Here is a 12756-nt window from a genome sequence, read left to right on the forward strand (position 1 = left end):
ATATTTGGAACTAATAACAATGTTGAGGAGTTCAATACTGACACTATTGCAAGACATCAAGATGAACATCAATATGACATTTCCATATTTCTCCAGAAAACGGCAAGTTTATTTTTTTGGTCTTTGTAGTCACCTCCTCTGGTGATTCTTGGATTATCCCAGGGCAATCTGACTGGATATACTGTACAAAAGGGGCTTTGGTCACTCTGAGGACATTTTTAATCAACCACATGCTTGTACACACAGGGGCTCTGACTAAGGGGCAGAAAACAGAAGCCATCACTGCCAAGCCTGTATCAAAGTACAAATGCTTGTTGTAGCTGTCACATTATATAAATATAAGCAAAGGGTAAAAATAATTATGCCCCCTGTTGTTTGCAAAAAGACATCAAAGATGCAACAGCATACAAAACCTGTTTCTCACGAAGAGAGATGGGGCAGTTTCAGTGTAGTGAGGCACATCTCATAAAAACCATAATATCTACAAGTAATTGAGCAGTATACCGTGATGCAGAGAACTTTTTAATAAAGATATATTGGATCAAAACTGAAATGCTGGATTTTGAGTGATTATTCATAAATGTACCCAAATTGCTTTTATGGTAAATTAGCCAAGGTTTTTTTTTAAATAAAACAAAAGCATCCTAGACAAAGTTTAACAAGCAATGATCCCTTCTTAATTAACAATGAAATAACAATAAAACACCTGTGATCCCCTGAATAACAAAGGATGAGCAGCACTACCCCCACTTCTAGTTCAGCCCAGCAAGGAGGCACTTTATTCAAAATCATTTTCTTATTTTGCTATTTCAAGCCTTTGGAATCAATTTCTAAGATACTAACAAGGTCTTAAGTGCGTTTTAGGAAGAAGATGTTTGAATACCACTGAGACAACCTTAAAACAGTCAAATATTCTGTCCCCTGTGCCAGTTTTTTTCATTTTCAGATTTTCAAGTCTGTCTTTAACCTTGCTCCATTATATATTCATTAGAAATTAAACGATCCATTAGCACTGATTACAGAGTGGCACATTAAGTTCCGGATAATGCTACAGATCTAGGCATGTGGTAAAGATATGTTTTCACCCAGTTCATTCTGTTACCTCTGCTATAATGCTTGAGGTCTCCCGCTCTCAGTTGGATCTGGTGATCGAATGAAGGCGTTGCTTCTATATGGCAAAACAGGCATCCTCGTGGCCACAGCCCCCTTCATTCCTTTACGGTTTGTCACTGCTTAAGGTGTTGAGGAGATCGATATCACTTCGAAGGACAGTGTAAGCGGAAGGAGAGGAGAGGGGGTGCAACGCAGTTGCCCTGTCATTTCTTTCCTCTCTCTGTGTGACTCTGAAAAGATTCATCCATGATAGGAGGAGATCCATCACTTAAAAGTTCCATCTTCCATCTGTTCCTGCACTCCTTTCCCAGAGAGTTTCGGGACACTGGACAAAAGAACAGCACTAGGTGAATCAGAATTGCACGCGGGGCTGGAAGAATTGCAGGTAGGGATGTCCAGCACACAGCAGAGCGCCAGGCGGCAGGGTGGGCGGTTCAGTGCGGGCAGCCAGTGGCCTCACACTCTTGCCTCGTGCTGGCGGGACGGACCCTCTCGTAGAAGAGCAAGTAGGCGTTGGAGGAGAGCACCTCCTGCAGGCTGGACTTGCGCACTGAGTCATCGGACACCCACAGCCACTGGCTGCTGAAGGCGAGGGGGTTCCTGGGGGACGGGGGGCCGCGGCGGTACGTGACAAAGTGTCCTGAGTGCATGTCTCCGTGGTGGACCAACACAGCTGTCAGGCGGAACAGGTACACAGAAGAGCTGTGGGAAAACACACATCGGGCAGAGTGTCTGCATTTCATTTGCTTTAATGGTTATATGAAATAACTGCCAGCATGGCAATTTTTTGACAGATCGAAATTTACTCCGTTTTACCTTCTGTCCAAATTTGAAATGAATCTCCAGCATTTTCCATCACTGCTATGGATGGCATTCCGTTTCCTCTACACCTATACTCACCAGGCAGCAGGCAGGCTCATTTTCCTTCTCTAGCTCATTGTTCCTCCCCATAACAGTGGCAGCTATGTGACCAGATCTTCGGTTGTCACTGTATTTTTCGGAGAAGTTCCACTCACCTGCAGTCAAACACTGCTGGGAACTGGGAGCTCAAAGCTGGGGAGTTCAGAATCAAAGCTGAGCATGCTCCGTTGGGCACCAGCTTTCTATTGTTGCGCAAGCGTTCTGTCTCTGCAAATTGAAAATCTGTTTTAGTCTCTCTTTTCCATGCTCATCCGATGGAACAGAAGCTAATGCAGAGCCGATAACAGTCGGTGAGATTGAGACGCCGTTACCTGAACCCCTGGGGGAGCTCTTTTCCTGAGCTTCTGCGGGGCTGTCCCCTCTGGCCGGCCGGTTGGTCCGGTTGGGCTGGCGGGACCTCAGGCTTGGCGCCCGGTGCTTGTAGCAGTCCAGGGACAGGAACTCGGCGAACTGCACGTGCTCCTGCCGCTTGAGGGGCCTGCCCTGGTGGGACCAGGTGAGCCGCTGGAGGTGGATGCAGAGGCACTGGGGAAGCTGAACGGGAGACACACGAGGAGAGGACAATTAACGGGGATTCACCTATCAGGGCCCCCCCCCATCTCCATTGTGACCACACATGTACTCTAGAGGAAGTGGACTGCACCTCCCAGCATGCATTCTCTAGAGGGAGTGGACTGCACTTCCCAGCATGCATTCTCTAGAGGGAGTAGACTGCACTTCCCAGCAAGCATTCTCTAGAGGGAGTAGCTGCACTTCCCAGCATGCATTTTCTAGAGGGAGTAGACTGCACTTCCCAGCAAGCATTCTCTAGAGGGAGTAGACTGCACTTCCCAGCATGCATTTCGCAAAACGGGTTCGATTTCTGCCTATTTAATCACTAAATTTGTATCCCAAACACCCCAGAGAGTTTAAATGATTCCAAACAAATGTCATCCGTACAGGAGTGAGGAGAGGTAAGCACCCCCCGGTCTCACTGCCTTTTCGCTCCCAGAGCAGCTGTCATTTCACCATCTCATTTTCTCTGGAGGGCTCGGCACGTCCGCAGGAATGGCTACGACACAGAGGTACTGTATGCCACAACAGTGACAAATTCTAATATTTTTTTGCGCGCACAACCGGTTTATCTCATAAGTTTTGTTTTTTTACTGAACTGCACCTCTACGATTTGGGGCGTACAGAGGAGTTACAAATGTATTTCCCCTTTATAACGTTTTTAGGTTTACAACGCAAGTGGAATCTTCTGAGCAGATCTGTGGAGTCTGAAGCCTTTCCTTAGCGTGACTCTCAAGTAGAAAATGGAAATGAGATTCTCAGTGAGGGAATCTGGTCTACTGTTTCCTTTGTGGTAATCCTGTAAATGTGTGAAAGAAATCGATGCCAACGCATTTACTGATCACGTTTCTGATAGTAGTCCACTCATTTTATACTTAAAAGCTTAAATATTACTCATTTTTCCAGGCACAGTACACAGAGCTACAAAGCGCATCTGTCTGTAGAACGTATAGGTTGGGGATCTGAAAGAACAAATTGGCACCAACCTTGCCCAACTTCAGCTGCTTGATGAAGGTTGTCCTCTGGTTTTCCATAAGCTGTCCATTCAGCATGCCACCAGCCTGGATCTAAAGCAGACCAGCCAACACAGTGTAAACAGCAGAGCAACAGCATGCTTTCTGCTTGCGCTGAGGAGCATTCCTGCCAAAGACCTATGCATCCTTCTTAACATCATGTATGTCCCCTCGATGGCCTGTGACATTAGAAGCTGCAATGCCAGACCCAAGTAAATCAGCAAATTTCTGCTTCACCTTCTCCCAGATAACCAAGATGGCAGACAGGAACACAGGATATCCGCCCTGAACTTTGCAGATACTGTTTATGATCTACTATAATGTTCCACAAACCCAGAGCCTGAAGGGAGGGCAACCAACAGACCTGGGACCCCCAGAGATTTATTTTCTCCCACTTGGAGAGTTTTCACTTTGGTCTGTGCCTGCATGGCCAGCAAGCTAATCTGTGAAGTGCACTGTGGAAAACTGTAACAAAGAGCACTGTAGCCAATAAAATATTGATTCATAAAAATCAATCAATAAACAGCATCATTCTTAAAATACCAAATGATACATTAAAGTCTCAAGCATATAGCACCTTCAAATTAATAGTGCAAAGACTTACTCAAGCAAATCGGAAGACGACTGTGGAAGTGTAATTACTTGTACAATCCTGCTAAAACGATCCATCACACTAAATCCATATTAGTTGATTTATTTGTACATTTAAAGTAGAAGCCTTAAAGTGTTTGTGCTGAAAATATAGATGGCTCCAACTTACCTTTGTGCAGTTCTCACACTCCACTTCTTTGATGGTCTCAGAGGAGATGAAATGTTGGAGACAATGGTCAAGAGTTATGGGATGACCCTGAAGGATATACTTGATCAGTTTCACGTGAAAATGCATTCTACTCCACAGTCACACTAGAGAAAGGCTTTAAACTCTACATCAATTTGGCTTTTGCAAACATTTCCTAAAAATGTTTTAAAAAATCTGCAGCATATTAATTAACATGATTGTAACATTAAAGATAAGTCAAAAACCCTATTAGAAATATTGATTTGCTCAGCTTCTTAGCAATTTTCTAGTCGAGTGCTAGAAAAAAGAAATATCTAAAGATTTTTTTAAATTTAAACACCTGCTTCTGTGCTTATTTTATAATATAACATAATGACTAGGCATCAGGCATAATATATGTATCCAACCAGACTGAATCAATAGCACTAGTGAATATATTATTGACAATATCCCAAGTCCGTGTGCATACCCAGGGTGCTGAAGGGATGGAGAGAGATAAGCTGTCGAAAGAATCATACCGGACAGGGCTCTGCAATGGAGAAAAAACACACGTAGAGTTTTAAATAAAACAGGGTAAATGTTATCGAACATATTTATAAATCAGCGTTAAGAATCATATCTCAGAATTGAACTCACTCATCAATGAATCAGCTACTTCAGCCTAAAAACACTGATCGCAGAAATGTATAGGAATGATAAAAGGCACTTCAACCATAAACTCCATTTCATTTAATGGAGTTTAATGAAACTCCATTAAATTAACTCCAACTATGAATTGGCTTCATTACTCTGCTCTCCTCCCCACTGATAGCTGATGTGTGGTGAGCGTTCTGGCGCACTATGGCTGCCGTCGCATCATCCAGGTAGATGCTGCACATTGGTGGTGGTGGAGGGGAGTCCCCATTACCTGTAAAGCGCTTTGAGTGGAGTGTCCAGAAAAGTGCTATATAAGTGTAGGCAATTATTATTATTATTTAGTTTGTGGCTGAAGTGCACTGTGGGTAAGAGGGGCCAAATCCAGCCCAACCATTGAACCACCAAACAGGTGAGATGGGCTTGTCTCGTTTGTAAATGTTCTTTTGTTTTCGTGGGGAGGGAGCAGTCTGTCATGAGCTGGAGAGGCCATTTCCTTTCCTCTGCGCCAGCATTTCACTCGGTAAGACAGCACTGTATCAGTCACCTGCTGTTCACAGCGCTTGCACACCATGTTGCTCGTCAGCCGTCCATGAAAAGGGTGTTGGGATTTCCAAGGGTTCGGCAAAGGATGCAGAGGCCCTGCAGGGGCAGAGCATTATTATGAGCGGGGTTCTGCTGCCTCGTACGGGGCTCTTCATAATTTCACAGTCATTCTTTTCTTCCATTCCTGCGTGAATGACAAAGCTAGGTTGTCATAAAAATGACAGGGGGATTTTATTTCTTACTGTGGATTTTAAAAGGCAGCTGTTTCAGACTACATGAAAGCTGGGGTCAAAATTAAATTCCGACAGAGTCCTCTAACTCTTCAACAGTCCTGACAGCTCTGGGCGACTAGCATGTCCTTCATGTACCCCTTCCACAAATCACATAACCTCCTTGTAAACAGAAACAAGACGCTATATTATCTTACAAAGGAAACCGTTCCAGGTTAGGATGCGTGCTTAAGAGTCACACAATGACAATGCACCCTTAATATTAATATTAATTCGCTCATTTCCTATGACTGCACTATGGCGGAGGGGGCCATCTCACTACCTCTTGTTGACTTTTGACAGCTGACTCCCTGGAGTGCTGTGACAGGATATGAGCTAATGAATATTCACACCTTCAATGCGATGTAGTCTTGCATGCACTATCAGCCAGTCAAGTTGAGCGCTCAAGTGGAATCATGCCCAATCGCTCTGTTTCCGCACAGGTTAGGATTTTCGATGGCCTGGGATGTTGCAAACATCCTTCATGTGCTGCAAAATGTTCGACTCACCACGGCTTCTGCAGGTGACTTTCCTCTCATTCTGCTCTGGGGGACTCTGTGAAATGAATCACAGGCACTGAGATCAGTGACAAAAAAAAACAACTACCAAACGATTGTCTAGATGGGCCAGATGGCCTCTGGTTTGCAACTGATCTTAAACTGTTCTTAAAACACGACTTGAAAGAAACACCTTCCTTCATTGTTAACATCTGAAAAAGATTAACACTTCTAGGAACATTTTTTAGCCTGTTCTGCTCTTACTGACGTGTCCCAAGATAGAACACAACATAATTCCTTAGAAAGAGTTATTTAAAAAAACATGTCCCGTCATCCTTAGAGCATGGGTAAGTATTACGTTTGTACAGAATTCCCATTGTCTCAACAGTGGTCAGGAGACACAGAATGATCCCATCTTGGCTAAACCTGCAAGCTCATCCCGGCAGGAAGAAGGCGATTCAGAGCCTGACCTCCAGGGAATGGATGTCAAAGAGGTGGGTGACGCGGGGCTGTCGGTCTCGCTCCTCTTCCAAAGAGGACGTGAGAACGTGGAAGAGCTCGTGGGCATCCTGGGGAGGAAAAAGAGAGGCGGGAGGGTCACGTTCTACACTGAAAAGAACTTAATCCATGTGGTGAGAGTGCAGAACGTTCTCTGCAGAAGAGAGCAGTCATGGCAGATGACTAAAGCTTAAAAAGGTCCCTGAATTGCTCATTTGTAATGCAGTTTCATTTTTCTCTAAATTAAATATAAATGTCATATTTTGCCTACTGTACTGACAGATTTCCCTTAGTGATTGGTTTAATCTAGATTATATACATAGTCCTTTGGACACATGAACCACTGTGCTCTATAGTAGCAAAGAAGTGTTTGAGAAAAATAAAACTGGACCCATAAATGGGGTCAAACTGCTGTCTATCATGCTCAGCGCATTGTTTCAGTGCTTCAGTTAACCACAAAACTGCTTCCAAGCCTCATGAAAATACGTTGCGGTTCAAAGAAAAACAATTTGTGTCGCACAATGTCTTCAAAAAGCATGTCCGTTATTGTCATTATGACTAGCCAAGCAGAAGCCCCATAAAGCCAAACTGTCACGTAATGGCTTAATTAATCAATTAATCAATTAACTGCCCTAACCTGCTCTTCAAAGGAGCTGATCTGCCATCTGTACGACCTGAGGACATCCAGGAGACACCCCGCATCCAGAACATCATCCTCCGTGGCCTCGTGACTAGAGAGAGCTACAGATGTAACACAGAACATTAAAATGGGCCCTTACAATAAACCAAGCTTGGAAAGCGCATCAAATACTGTCTATATTTATCATCACTTTCACACTAGGCTCTCTGCAGAAGGAAGACAGCGGCTCTTCTCTTGAATTCAGCAATTTTTCAAATGACAGCACTAGTTTTAAATAATTTATATTATTCATAAAGTAACATAAAATGAGTCCTACCCCTGATTAGATTTGCACATTTTTACAGAAAAAAAGATATTAAGTTCTATGATCTACAATTTATGGATAGAGAACTGAAAATCACACTGCCTGAGTGAGCTATTTATTCACAATTTTCAAAGAATGTGTTGTTTTTATCAATACATTATACGCAGATATTTGACACGTGTCAGATCAGCCTCGTATAATAAGACATTCCACCCTCCACAGCACAGTTTGTTCCAATTGCCTCAGCAGTCGCCCTGTACTGACCTTTGAGCAGATGCAGCAGGGTTTTGGAGAGCTGAAGCTCTCTCTCCTGCTGGTTCTGGTCCAGACCGCTTCTGCCCGTGATCTCTTCCAGCCACTTAATAAATGAGGGACAGGCTGCCAGGCCCTGCAGCAGAGAGTTCATGAAGCAGGTGTTGCCCAGATTCAACAGCCCAGGAACCATACCTAGGGAGAGAAAAACAAAGCAAGCCCAGCAATTGAATTGTTTACAACCGTCATTGCAGGCTTCAGCTATAAGAAAAAGACATTTTCCCGATTCTCCCGATGCTTCTGCAGGTTCTCTAGTTTCTTCCAAGCTCCTACGAACAAGCCATGTAGGTCGATTGGCAACATCTCCCCATCCCCAACAGGAAGAACCGCCCATTCAGCAAGGACTGGGGTGGACGTCTTCCTGCCCAGTAGTCAGGTCTAAGACACCAGGCCAGATGCCTCTCATTTGTAACCATACTTACACTCCTTTTGTGTGGGTCTTTACAACACGGCCCATTTTTCCAAACCAGAAAAAAAGCGAACGCTTCTGCACTTTAACACAGTGTTTTCTCTTTCGCTCTCTCTTCTTCGTCCCCCCTCCCAGAAAAACCCCGGCTTACCCTTCTTGCGTTTCTTCCTCTCGGTGATCGGCCCCCACAGGATGTAAACTCCAGCGGCCAGGGCGGCCGCTATCCCCCCAATGACTCCCCAGTTTTTCATCATCTTATTCCTTGAAGAACGGAAGGGGTGATGTTCAGATTAGTTGGCTTTTTACGACTCGCTTTTATGCACGAAAGGGAAAGGGGCCCCAGTGTCAAAGTAAGGGGGCCAATATCGTGGAAATGTGCTTTCAAAAGATCCTGAAGCAGCTCCAACTCAGTTTAAAACGAGGCTGGCAGCCTTGGGTCCTTCACAGCCCAGTAACAGAACACACAAAAAGACACATCAGGACAGTCGTAAACAAGACGTGTTTTGCTGACAGGTTTCCACAAAGAAATGCTAGGTACAGTTATATTTAACAGGGGAACACATTGAGAAAAGCTGTTCAACTTTAAGTGGCAGTAAAGAAAAAAAAAACTAATGTTGGGAGTATTTTTCCAGGACTAGTCATCATGCCTATGACAGGCCTGGATACACTGCATCATAGCCCTTCAGCTTAGCTATTAAAAAAACACAAAGTCTAGAAACAAGACACTTCTAGGATTTACAGTTGAGCTTTGACATTTTATGACTCTGTTCATGAGTGTCTGAACTTGACCCAAGTCTGAGAACTGTAAATTAAAAATATTTTACCTGGAGCAGTTCTGTGCACATTGAGTATGTTCCTGAATGCTGCGGTTATGCGCAAAGAAAGGGCAAAAATATCCACATAAAATACAAGTCTCTAATCATTAGCAAACTTCTGAACAACAATTAATAATGTCATAGCATACAGTATTAATATATAAGAATTAATATTTTTAGTATTCTTATACAATAACATTCTTATAATACATAAAAATTAAAATAAGAATAGTTTTATTTAAACAACAAACACTTAACTAGTTTGAGAGTGAATATATACACAAACTAAAACTAAATGAGGACCTGAGTGCATTACATCAAAATCCAACTCAATACTGAAAAAGTTGCTGTTCAAAACCAAATCAAAAGTTACAAAACCTCTAGAATACAAGTCTGTTTCATAATACTTGAACATTGGCTGTTTTACGTGCACTGCTGTCATATGTAGGCGCACAAATAAAACCAGCAAAGAACGCATGCTTACCTGCCATCCATATGTCACAAAAGTGTTCATTCGCAAACTCGTGTTAATTTAACATGCGAATCAGATCCTTAGTTATAAATGCCCTTCATGTTCAGAGTACAATTAAGCGAAGTGTCAGATGCGTTTAAACGCATGCACGAAGCTGAAACAGCCACTCTCCACCTGTACCATAGCTCGTCTTTAATCACAGCTTTCTTTTAAAACACAAAAGCCAGCTGCCTCGATCGCCCATGCTACTTTCAAAAGCACAGCACAGCCTGAAAATGAACTTTATCGACGCTTTTTGTAAGCGCACTGCCCTTTACCAACGACTATATTACTGCCATGATCGGACTACTGGTCTGGGTGCTCACTCGCTATCCGCAGCCCGCTGACGTTTTGTTTTGTGTTTTTGCTCCCTTCCCTTGTTGTAGTTCTGCTCCGCACCGGTTCGGGTCTGACCTGACAGTGGATCCCGTCCTGAGGAACTCTCGCACAAGCTTGTCTGCGGCCTCAGTCCTGCACTGCATCCTCGCCGCGGCTACAACCCAGCGCACAGCGGTCCTACGCCGTCCGCAACTGTGTCCGGAACTCACACTGACGGGTCCTGTTGTTTCCTACACGGAGGCAATTAACAGCGCTACAGGAAAGTCGGCCGTCGGTATTTCCCATAGATATTCAAAGATTAGAGTGGCCCTCTTCGTTATGGAGGGTGTTAAATGACGCCATCTTATTTAGGTCACACAACCCTAGACAACTTTTAACGTCACTCGACAGATCAAAATGACATCCCCCTCCCCCGATTGCTCCAGGATCGATTTCGCATGTTAATCAAAATAGTGCTGTTTTACCGATTTATAATAAATCAGCCGTATTAAATGGAGATCTGGTCAGGTTAATCCAGTCTATCAATAGCCCATACAATTAGACCTGAGATTCATTTGACCTTATCAATTCTGACATTCTGACAGTGTGATAGTACACGCATGGCTTATTACATTTAATATAGACAAGTGCAGAGTGTAACATGTTATAAAAAATATATACTATAAATATTAGTTGGGGATCACTGATCTTTTTGATATTATCCATGAGAAAGGCTTTGATATTCACAGGATGCAGGCATGCTATTTTTGTTTTGTTTATTTTTGGAGAATAATGAGTGAGAAATAAAAAATAAATCAGAATGTCAAGATATGTAATTAAAAGTACATCATTTAAATCAAAGTCTATTAAGTTACAAATACAATGTTCTTTATTCGCCACTTGAGAAAATGAAGGAGAGTGGTCAGGTGGACTCCTGTCATTCTTAATCTTTTCTGTGTCCTTAAAAAGGATGTTACAACCCTGGCAGAAGAGTAATCTGATACATTCCTCTGGCAGGCTGAAATAACTAATCTAAAAATAATTATAGTCTTCAAAAGTGAAGATTAAGAGGGAACCTGATTCAATCACTGAAAATCCTCAAGAGCACTGACAAAGTCAACCTTCTACACCTGTAGAACGCCTGTGACACAAGACTCAGAGCACAAACGTGGGAACTAAATGGAAACACATTTAAAACTTTTTTTAAAGACCAGCGGAGCACGTCCTTTAAGCAGGGAGTTGTGGGTGCGTGTAGATTTCCTAAGGTTCTTACTTTTTTGTTGAAAACTCATTTTGCAAATGAGCGAACTTCATTTGGCCCATCTAGTTCATGTGTTTGCTGTAGTACAATATCGATATTAACATAAAAGGGGAGAGTACGGGTTTATCAGCATCGTGCTGTACCATATGTGAATTACTCAAATGCATGTTGTCCTTAACGTCTGCAAATAACTGGATTTTCTTCTTTGAAAAGAGCAAACATATGTAAGAAATGGCTCAATGGCCTTTTCCACTGCTAGAAGGAAATAAGACCATTTGCCATATAGAGCCACATAAATATTGCCTGAGCCCCCGTTGCGTTACAATATTAATCAGACCATGAATGACGATATAGCATTTCTCGGCTCAGTTTAAACATTTTTCTTTTAAAAGCTCTCCTTTAAATTCCACAAAGCGTGCTTAATAGGCATTAATAACGAAGTGTGCCACAATATATTATGCAATATTTCGCTCAAGTTCAAGGAATGCAGCCAACAGAATCTTTTTTTTTTCTTTCTGAGCTGTTATTAAAAGTATTCTCTGGCAAACTCTGCAGTAGCACTACACCCCTTTCATTTTGGAATAGTTTCAGAGTTCGGTGTTCTGATTTTCACTCATCTTGGATAAGTAATACACAACAACCTGGATTTACGTTTGTTCTATTGTTCCCTAGCCGACCTTAGAATTCCCAAATTTCATAAGCAGAGTTTCCCCCATTTATCTAAGCTCTTGTGGTGGAAAGCGTGAATGAAAGACAAAAATGAAGCACCTCGTGTCACACAATCAAAAAGATGACTCGAGAAGAATCTCTTTTAGGAGCGTGTGCGACACAGCGCACTGCTTAGCAATCTTATCCCAACCTTGACGACGTTAGCTCTGTAATTGGTTTAACAGTATCAACTGAGAGTGATTTCCTTTGCTGTTTCTCTGGGCGCCAAGTTAACGCTTGTTAACTTGTTAACGCTGTTTCACAACCTTTGTAGTTCTATGTAAACGTTAAATTTATAAATAAGGTGAAATATGATGCCATTTATTTTCTTACATCCTGGTGCGCTACGTACTGTATATACTTTAACAATGCAAGTCGATACTGTACATCTACAAGGCTTTTAGACGAAACATCAAATGGGCAAAATCGGTCTGCTAAAATAAAACATTGCCACTCATTTCGTAAAATTATCGTGTATTCTATTAGTCTCACACGTATAGATTTGGTTGCACCTCTAATTCAGTTGTATTTTTTGAAAGATTTATCAGATCTTTTTTAGCAGATTTATCGTTCATTTTAAAACGCGCGAGGAAAAAGTGTCTTAATTTGCAATGGTCATTCGAAGTAATTATGGGACCGACTTCACTCTGACGTCTCA

At 42.5% G+C, this 12756-nt stretch overlaps 1 protein-coding gene across 4 annotated transcripts; it reads right to left on the reverse strand.

Annotated features, from left to right (window-relative positions):
* Positions 1 to 87: 87 nt before the first annotated feature.
* usp30 (ubiquitin specific peptidase 30) lies at positions 88 to 10380 on the reverse strand. 4 transcript variants are annotated; one of them, XM_088617814.1, is made up of 14 exons: positions 10226 to 10373; positions 9310 to 9348; positions 8637 to 8746; positions 8029 to 8211; positions 7458 to 7561; positions 6793 to 6891; positions 6335 to 6380; positions 5558 to 5652; positions 4847 to 4906; positions 4360 to 4446; positions 3573 to 3653; positions 2346 to 2568; positions 2130 to 2241; positions 88 to 1815 (listed from the first exon to the last, which is right to left on the reverse strand). In XM_088617814.1, the coding sequence occupies exons 1-14, from the start codon at positions 10291 to 10293 to the stop codon at positions 1548 to 1550; spliced, it is 1575 nt and encodes a 524-aa protein (XP_088473940.1). In that variant the 5' UTR covers positions 10294 to 10373; the 3' UTR covers positions 88 to 1547. The 4 variants fall into 4 exon arrangements, with proteins under 4 accessions (XP_088473940.1, XP_088473942.1, XP_088473943.1 ...); XM_088617816.1 differs by having other exon boundaries at positions 9785 to 10367; XM_088617817.1 differs by having other exon boundaries at positions 10138 to 10366.
* Positions 10381 to 12756: the final 2376 nt, after the last annotated feature.

The sequence above is a fragment of the Lepisosteus platostomus genome, chromosome 24 (assembly GCF_059453375.1).
Source record: "Lepisosteus platostomus isolate fLepPlt1 chromosome 24, fLepPlt1.hap1, whole genome shotgun sequence".
NCBI lineage: Eukaryota > Metazoa > Chordata > Actinopteri > Semionotiformes > Lepisosteidae > Lepisosteus > Lepisosteus platostomus.